We start from the raw sequence: 9,761 nt of genomic DNA, 5'->3' as shown, positions 1-9,761 counted from the left end.
AAATCACTTTATGTTTTTTTGTAGAAAAGAGTCAATTCATCTAGCAGTAGATTTAAAATCACTAATTTTCGTCTGTGTCTAGCTGCTGTATTTTATAAACAGTGTTAAAATAAGATAAATATTTTTTTCATAATTTAAGTTTATAATTGGTGAGATAGAAAATGCATGTGTCTAATGTGTCTAACATTTTTTCATGCTAAAATTTTTTTTCGAGGTGCTGTTATGGACCCAGGGGACTTAAAATTTTGAAATATCCCTCAGGCCATCTTAAAGGTACAAAAAGTGTTTTTTTAAATATTTCCTAGGTTTACATTACATGGGATGGGTATCAATAATGACAACGAGAGAAAGTGATGTTATTCAATTCAAACTGCTGTTATTCAATTATGCTGTTAATGAAAATTATTTTAATCAATTCAAACTGAAAGCAAAATAGGAAAAAAAGGAAATGTCATGAAAAAAAAAAATCAATAATTTTCAGTTTTCTAACGTACTTATTCCATTAAATGTTATGAATTTAGTGAGGTTTGTGTTATGCAAATCGATGTCTGTGCATAATCTGTTAAATGTGCTATAGCTTACATTTTTAAGATAATTAGTATTGCTTTTACGAACATAAAATGTTTATTTTTGTAATACTTTTGGAATAAATTCCAAAAATAAATATTCATCCTAGACTTACAGAAAAAATGAGATGTCGCACATTAAAATTAAAATAAGATATCTTTATCTAAGACACTGTCTAGTTTGCTTTTAGTTCGGGTTGAATCATGCGATCATGCATAAAGATAAAGCCAATAAATTGTGCAGTGATAAAATGAAGACAATGTTGGTTGTTCTTATTCGAAGTATGATACAGTTAAATATGAACGGAGGAGATAGGGTCCTGGGTTCAAGTCCTAGATGTGACCGTATCTTTTTCTGTTTCAAATTTTCGTTTAGGAATCGCTAACATTGTCTTCAATAATTAAATATAAAATGTGTCCAGAGATTGTGTACTCAATTAATGGATACCTGAAATTAATATTTTGTAATAGGTTCGGGATATCAATAAAATTATGAATCATCTTATAAAGCATTACTAGGTCTCTAATAACTCTGCGTTGATCACAAGTTTTAAGGTTCATTGAGACATAGTTTTCATCATTTCGCATGCGATAAGAAACATATTTCAAAAACGTTTCTGAACGCTTTCTATGTATAACGATAAGGGTTAAACACTGTTGAACCGTACTCTAGGTAGCTTCTGACATAGGATATGTAGAGAATCTTAAGTGTTTGTGGAATTAAAAAAAAATATTTATATATATTTTTGATTTATTTAGTAAATAAAACATTTGTACAAATTTAGGGCAGTCCCACAAAGCTGTCATATGGCAGCTTGTCTGTAGGTTCTAACAATTAAACATTCTTAATATGATGTATAGGAAAATATTTGTAGATAAATACATTTATAGTTTTAAGGAAACATTAGAATAGATCCAGAGATGTGCAAAATGGGTACCCAAAACCATTTGAAATGCAAAATGGAAATGGGTCAAAACTTTTCCATTTGAAAATGCAAAATGCAAAATGGTTTTTAGAAAAGCATTTCAAATGCAAAATGCAAAATACCTATTTTCAAAATGCATTGAAAATGGAAAATGGTTTCTCAGGTCAAACAATCAAAATAATTATAGAATTTTTAAACAATTTTGTCATTTAATAATGTACATCAATGTAGAACAAACATATTACATGATGGTAAATCCAAAAACACCACAACTACAGATTATGAAACCACAAAAAATTTGCGCGGGACTAATGTTGCCAACGTAAAAACATAGAAACTGCTATCTAACATTTAATATTACAGCGTCATGGCCCCATGTTCAGTTTTTGAATCTGTATTTTTTGTAATGGTATCACTCAATTGCCAGGGCTCCTACCAGGGAGCAACTTGACAAATGTAAATTATCTCTCATAGCGAGGTTGAGGACCGACTGATATTTGGGGCTTATGAAAAAAAGATGAGTGGAGATAGTAAGAAGAATGTTGCAAAAAAGCATTTAAAATGGAAAATGCATTGAGAAAAGCATTTAAAATGCAAAATGCAAAATGGTTTTTAGAAAAGCATTTAAAATGCATAATGGAAAATACCCATTTTGCATTTTGCATTTCCATTTGAAATGGATTTATTTGAAATAAAGCACATCTCTGAATAGATCACATAGTAATATTACATAATTTAAATCACATCTATAAAATTTATAAAATATCTCAATATAAAACTGAAACTTGAAAAACTGAACTTACTGTAAGCATAAATTCTAGCATTTTCAAAGCATTCGGCGTGATATTCTCAATGTGAGATTGAAAAAGAAGCTTAAATGTCTGATGGAACTCCTAAATCTCTAAAGACGGTTTTTAATTATGTAGGGATAGAATATTGTGTTTTTCTTTCAAGTATAAGAAATGACGCTACAATTATCTGTATTCAAAAGAACGAAATATAAAAAAATAATCAACTAGAGATTTTAGTGTGCACTTTCATGTGTGTCTTTAATGCACTTTTTTGCACAAAGGCTTTGTTACATACTTCACACACATAGTCCTTGATGTTGTTGTGAATCTTCAGGTGTTCCGTGAGGCTTTTCAGGCGAGGGAAACCCTTTCCACACTCTCTGCATTTGTACTTATCAGCATCTGAAATTTTTTTTTTTATAAAACATCAAAATGCTTATAGGACATAATACCGCAGACATAAAATAATGTTAATAATTAAAGATTCAATATAGGTGCGCTTCTTAACCCTTCCGCACCGGAGGGAAGTTGGAGTTGAAGTCGGGTTGTTTCTAGAACTATTAAAATTCTTTTGAATTTTAATAATTTTGAATTTTTCATTTTTAATAATTGGTAGAATTAATAAAATTCTGTTATTATTTAATGATGGGTAGTTTGATTCATGGTAATAATTCGATAATTTTTGATTAAATAATATCTATCCAATTCCAACAAAATTCCTCTCTCTCTCCCACCCACCACCGCCCCTTTAAATTCAACTGGCTCGAATTTGCTGGCGCAAGCGGATTCCATATTTTTCATCGAGAAACGTCACTTGGGAACATCGATTATCAATACGTGCAGAGCATGGATGTTGACCATAGCATTGAAATTTCTCCGAAACATGAATGGCGCTCACCAATGCCTCGGAACTCCTCGGCAGATACAATACATTTATTTGTCGCGCCATGATGGCGCCACTTTAGTACACAGTTCTCATACTATACCTACTGACAATATTTTTAGTGCTTCACACAATTTTGTGAGTACAAGCCACCACTGCTAGTGACCTCCCTTTGGGTGATACATAATTTCTACCTTCAGATAAGTAAAGATTAAGTGGCGCTTTTAAATATTTCAAAGGATACACCCTCTTAATATGTTCTACTACATGAGAAAAAAATATAGACCACTTTTGCACTAGTGGTCTAAATGTTACATATTATGAAAATGAATTACGCACTCAAGTTAATGCACATTTGAAAAATAAAGCAGGAAACTGACCTGTGTGCATGAGCATGTGCTCTTTCAACTCTTGCTTCCCGTAGAAACCCTTATCGCACACAGTGCAGAAGCAGCTCTTTATATTGTCGTGGGTCCTCTTAACGTGGGTATTCAGTTTAAACGGACTGTAAAAGGTTTTTTCGCAAATGGGACATAGATACAACGTGCACTCTTTTCCATGCTTCAAAGACATGTGCCTTCTTCTACAGTCTGAGTTAGAAAACCTGGCATCGCATTCAGAGCACCTCATCGGCTTGACTTTATTGTGATGGGTCCTTATGTGGCCATACATCGAGCTAGATGATAAAAAACTTTTAGAGCAAAGTTTGCAAACATGCCTATCAACTTTTAAATGCCGTTGTCGGTGATGGTAGTAGCTTCCTGACTTAGAATACGACAATCCACAAATTTCACAAACAAAATTTGGAAAGTGGTTGTCATAATGCGTCGACAACAAGCGCCAGAATTCAAACTTTTGACTGCAAATAGGACACATCTTGCAGGAGATATCTAATGGTGGTATGGTGACGGTTTCTTTCTTTTTACTTCGTTCTATTTCTCGTTCGAATCCCGTGGCTATTCTCATCTGGGTTGATGTTGTAGAAGATTCCCCATCTGTTACCGGCTCTCCACCGTCAGATATATCATACATATCCACACTATTTGAATCTTCTGGTACTTTGGATAGTGGTTGATCAGATAACTTCAACAAATTATCATTAAATTCTTTGCTAGGTTCCAATTTGACTTCAAATTGATGACTGCTCATTTGGGCTAAGGTTGTAGAAGATTCCCCATCTATTACCTGTTCTCTAATATCAACAATATCATACTTATCTACACTATTTGAATCTTCTCGTGCTTTAGATAATGGTTGATCAGGCAGATTTGACAAATTATCATTAAATTCTTCGTGACACGGTTTCAATATAATTTCAATTTGTTGGTTGGTTTCCGGCCTGCTGCGATCATTTTTATCTATAATTATTTCTGTGAGCTGAAGGATATTCTCATTATGTTTGGTGCTCTCTTTGGTGCCATGAGATTTTACATTTGCTTTTGAATAGGGCAAGGTTTTCGCACTTTTTCTCGGAGACTTTCCTAAAAGAAATTTATAGTTTTATGCAACATTGTAATACTCACATAACATCTTATTTGAATTGGTATTTAAAATGCCTTGAGTTTGATAATGGTGATAAGTGGTCATGTACAAAACAATGCGGTGGCAATGACGTGAAACTGGGATACCACTCATAAAACACTCATAAATACACTATAAATTGGCCCTTCTGTAAAGTTATGTATCTTGCAATATATAATTGAACTGTTTGTCACCCAATCATCATTATGCAAATTGTGGGGGAGAGCCATGTGAAGATAAACAAGTTTTAACCGCTTAACTAAAGTAATTTACATATTTTTCGAGAAACAACTATTTACGCCGGGAGATAGTAAAAATTAGTTATTAATTACTTCATTTGGGTTATTCAAATAATTTGTGATTATGTATATCGATTGTGCAACGAAACCTTTTGAAAACGTCACTCCATGCTAGAAAAATCCAAAATGGCGGAACAAGATCGTTTTAATAGGAACTTTTTGAACTTTTAATAAAAATAGAACTTTAATGCATCGTTTACCATCTCTCCCGAAGTAAATAGTTGTTTCTCGTAGTTATTAAGTTGAAGTAAAATATAATTTCCATAATCTGTGCCTACTAAAAGTGCGGTGCTTTGGTAAATATTTACCTTTCTAAATCACTTATTGATAGGAATTCAACTAATATAGATAAATTCATGTTTGATAGGAATTCAACTAATATGGATAAATTCATGTTTAATAGGAATTCAACTAATATAGATAAATTCATGTTTGATAGGAATTCAACTAATATGGATAAATTCATGTTTAATAGGAATTCAACTAATATAGATAAATTCATGTTTGATAGGAATTCAACTAATATAGATAAATTCATGTTTGATAGGAATTCAACTAATATAGTTAAATTCATGTTCAATAGGAATTCAACTAATATAGATAATTTCATGTTTAATAGGAATTCAACTAATAAAGATAAATTCATGTTTGATAGAAATTCAACTAATATAGATAAATTTATGTTTAATAGGAATTCAACTAATATAGATAATTTAATGTTTAATAGGAATTCAACTAATATAGATAAATTCATGTTTGATAGGAATTCAACTAATATAGATAAATTCATGTTTAATAGGAATCCAACTAATATAGATAATTTCATGTTAAATAGGAATTCAACTAATAAAGATAAATTCATGTTTGATAGAAATTCAACTAATATAGATAAATTTATGTTTAATAGGAATTCAACTAATATAGATAATTTCATGTTTAATAGGAATTCAACTAATATAGATAAATTAATGTTTGATAGGAATTCAACTAATATAGATAAATTCATGTTTAATAGGAATTCAACTAATAAAGATAAATTCATGTTTGATAGGAATTCAACTGATATAGATAAATTCATGTTTAATAGGAATTCAACTAATATAGATAAATTCATGTTTGATAGGAATTCAACTAATATAGATAAATTTAGGTTTGTTGAGCAGTTTATTTTTAATTTTCTTAATTTCCTTAAAAAGTGGATACGGAACAAACCAATAATCGTGTTGTTACCATTTTTCAAGTGCGGTGCCTTTTTCTGTTGGGTTTTGTCAGCCGCCTCTACCAGCTGACGGAAGGAGGCGGCATTCCTCAAGCTACTGACGCAACTTTCACATATCTCTACATTGATGGTTTGATCTTCTGACTTCAGCTGGAAACATAAAGACAGGTTAATGTAGTATAGATGGTCGTCTCCGTCTCTGGTATATTCGCCGGGCTTACTTCGAAGTTCACTCGGTAAATAAGGATTAATAAAAAAACTTTATATCTCTGGGTCATTTGGAAGGTTGGAAGAAATTGCCACTACAATTGGTAATAAGCCATCTGCTTTTAAGCAAGTTACCGCGAAAATCGTGGTGATGTAGTTAGTATTGAGTGACTTCAGTCAATAACGCATTCAATGATTATTTTCTATAAGGAAAATTTTTAACTTTGATAGAATAAAAACAGAATTACAATGCATCTTTCATCTATCTACAACCTTTACCGACGTAAACAGCTGCGTTTTGTAGTAAATAAGATGAAAACGAAGTGTAGTTTCAATAATCTGGGTCTATTAAAAGTGCGGCAGTTAGGGAAATATTTACCAAAGTTTGTTTTTAAAAAAATGTGTATTAAAAAGGGTAGTTGTGGGTAAAAGTTTACTCACGATTCTTATAGTAGTGCTATTTTTAAAATTTAATATACAGAACATATTATTTTTCTTATTCTGCTTCACTCCTAATACGCAATATTTCACTTTCAAATAAATGGATTTAGCTTTATTAATTCAAAACATGATTTATTATGTCGGGGGAGACGGAAAAATACGCACTTTTAATTTTAATTTAGTTTATTAAGTCACTTACGCGATATGTCAATTAGTATGCGGCGCCGTTATATTCGCAGCCGACGGTGACTATGTTCATATCAAGAGTTGGATTATATTCATAATATCGTATTAGAATTAAATCACAAACCAGTCTATACAAACCTAGCGTAGCCCACAAACTACTTGAAAACTGGGATATAACTCTAAAGGGGACGCGAGCAGGCGTTATTAAAGGTTCCCCAACATTTATAGTAACTTTTAGTAATAATATAATTAAATTCAAGTATTAATTCAAAGTAAACATTCCATATTTACCGTGAAGCGGAATTCGTAACCTTTACCCAGAACATAAATGACAATCATTACAGCAATACAGATTACACAAGCCAATAATTCAAACTACCTAATTTAAAGTTTTTTTTAGTACCTGTATATTAAAACATTTCATAAGCATTTCTGCGTAATTTTCAACTGAATGGTTAAATACATAATTGAGCTCTATACTTTTTAATTCATTATCATCTGCATTACATATTGCACAAGTCCCAGGCGCAAATTCTAATCTTATAATCTTTTGACTTTTTTCCATTGTTTTGGTTTTTTGCAGTTAAAAAATAGATGACAAAATAACAATTTAGACTTTGAATAGTTATACTAAATAGACGAAAATTTATTTTTACAAAATTAAATTTTATCTATCAATTTAAAAATTCGTCGACAATATTATTGTTTGCATGAACATAATATTTTTTAACTTTTGACGTTTGACGGTTTGACAGTTTGACAGCTCACAGAACATAGATTTTTTGGTTCATAGTGGTGGACATATTCGTGATATCTATTTCGAAATAATCGGGTAGTTTAAGTTTAGGTAGTTTTTAATATATATTTTTAGCTCAATATGTTATGCACCCCAGTTTTAATTTAGCATTGAGCAAGATTTTTAAGAGCCTAAAAAATTGCTTAAAATCTTGAGGTTTTTTCTGATATGTCCCTAGGTATATACAAGACTTGAATTAACAGAAAGACCAAAGCGAACACGTGCTCCCGCATCTGTCTCTGTAATTTTACACGCAGATGGAGGCGGCAGTTCGAATTATTAGTCCTTAAGTATTTACTGGATAGTTTCACCGGTCCCGCAATAAAAAAATTAGAAAGCCAACTTGGAAATACACCCATCAAGTCGTAATCCGAAATGGGTGTATTGTTAAACCAGCGACCCGGCAATAAAAACCTTCGCCCAAGGCTAGGCTATATTGCAATGGTTTGAAGGTCTTTTGCACAAATGTAATATTAACATCTTTTAAAATAATAATAACTCTAGCGGTGAGGATGGCGATGCCAGCGCCACAGGACTCAAACAACGTACCGAAGTGGTGTAAAGCGGAACCACTTTAGTTCCAGCACCCCACGACAGGTGCGCTACGGTCGCCGGATTGCGCAGGAGTTAACAGTTCCATTCCAAAACAGTCAACAGTACCCAATCAGAGAGTACCCAGTCAGTCGCCCCTGAGAACAGGCGCACCCGATGAGAACTGCCGAGAGGGCAGCTTCCTCGGCGACCGCCCCAAGGGGGGGGGGGGGCGAGATGATCACTCTCCAGTGCCAAAGAATCAACTGTTCACTGTTTGACTCGGGACTGTTTGTTGCGGAATCTGTCTTCAGCTGTTGAGGCGAGATGAGAATTGCCGAGAGGGCAGCTTCCTCGGCGACCGGGTGCGCCTGTTCTCACATTGCCGGAGGATTGGGGGCGGAGCTACGAAATCCGAACTTCACTTCATATCTGCCCGGCAAATTTAAACCTGTGACAATGAGAACTTGGCTTTCTTGGTTGGTTGTTATTTCTCCATAAGACTGCATAACAATTACATCGAAGAAGTCACTTTGTCATAAAAATACAAGTAGTGCATTCAAGTTTAAATGATCTTAAGAGTTACTAGTGAAGTAGGCCTATCGTAAAGGAATATCAGGATAGGTCACGGATTAAACACAAATTTCTTCTACTTTGTGATTTTATTCGGAAAACCTAGAATATATAAGATTAAATAACAATTTTGAGGTCAGGCTTCTGGCAGAAAGCTTAAATAATACAAACATAACCTTCAAATATCAATACAAACTACCAGAGCTAGGTAAGTTGGAGGTTAGTAATAAAAAGTACAATAACCTATCCTAGTAATGGTTTCGTAACCAGGAAGTAGAAGGTTAGGTTGGGTTAGGTTAGGTTAGGTTAGGTTAAAAAAAATGGAATACAAATTAGTTTATGTTGGCCAAAAGGGCAGGGCTAGACGCTGCACGCTCTGTGATTGTAGTAGGGTAGGGCTACATACCTTTTCTACCATAACTGGTTCTGGTTGAGAATGAAAACCCTGAAGCCTTCAAGTCAGTATTGAATGCAGCGTATTTCTCCTGGCTGTCGAAGTATCCAGAATAATACTTATTTTCGTCCGTAGGGTTGATTATGTCTTGTAAATGTTTACTAATAACGACCTCCATGTTTCGTTTCTTTCAACACAAAATCTCCCTCATACTTGAGAGATTTTCGAACGTCAAACCACAGTCAAACTTCAAGACTTCAAACAAATTATTCAAAATCAAGTTGATTGTTGCCAGCCTTCGTGTACACTCGGCAAACTTCGTAGTTCCGAGCCGCTTTGAGCCTTCGTGTTCACTCGGCAAACTTCGTAGCTCCGCCCCCAATCCTCCGGCAATGTGAGAACAGGCGCACCCGTTCTCATCTCGCCTC

The 9,761-nt window shown here is 33.5% G+C and overlaps 1 protein-coding gene across 1 annotated transcript; it reads right to left on the bottom strand.

Annotated features, from left to right (window-relative positions):
• Positions 1-2,235: 2,235 nt before the first annotated feature.
• LOC149413145 (uncharacterized) lies at positions 2,236-7,778 on the bottom strand. The gene is made up of 4 exons (XM_089645058.1): positions 7,443-7,778; positions 6,217-6,355; positions 3,547-4,647; positions 2,236-2,685 (listed from the first exon to the last, which is right to left on the bottom strand). Exons 1-4 carry the CDS (start codon positions 7,602-7,604, stop codon positions 2,504-2,506), a joined length of 1,584 nt encoding a protein of 527 aa, XP_089501184.1. The 5' UTR covers positions 7,605-7,778; the 3' UTR covers positions 2,236-2,503.
• Between the last annotated feature and the right edge of the window lie 1,983 nt (positions 7,779-9,761).

Source organism: Hesperophylax consimilis, chromosome 22, assembly GCF_061612785.1.
Source record: "Hesperophylax consimilis isolate HC1 chromosome 22, BYU_Hcon_1.0, whole genome shotgun sequence".
Taxonomy (NCBI): Eukaryota; Metazoa; Arthropoda; class Insecta; order Trichoptera; family Limnephilidae; genus Hesperophylax; species Hesperophylax consimilis.
Note: the sequence above shows the minus strand (reverse complement) of the source record. Positions and strands in the feature narration are given on the sequence as shown.

Bases quoted from the DNA above. Each gene is read 5' to 3' on its own strand.
- LOC149413145 (XM_089645058.1), bottom strand. From the start codon at position 7,604: ATGGAAAAAAGTCAAAAGATTATAAGATTAGAATTTGCGCCTGGGACT. The intron at 6,356-7,442 runs GTACTAAAAAAA...TTATGTTTCCAG, and splicing joins TGAAATGTTTTAATATACAG to CTGAAGTCAGAAGATCAAAC. The intron at 4,648-6,216 runs GTAACAACACGA...AATTTCTTTTAG, and splicing joins GGCACCGCACTTGAAAAATG to GAAAGTCTCCGAGAAAAAGT.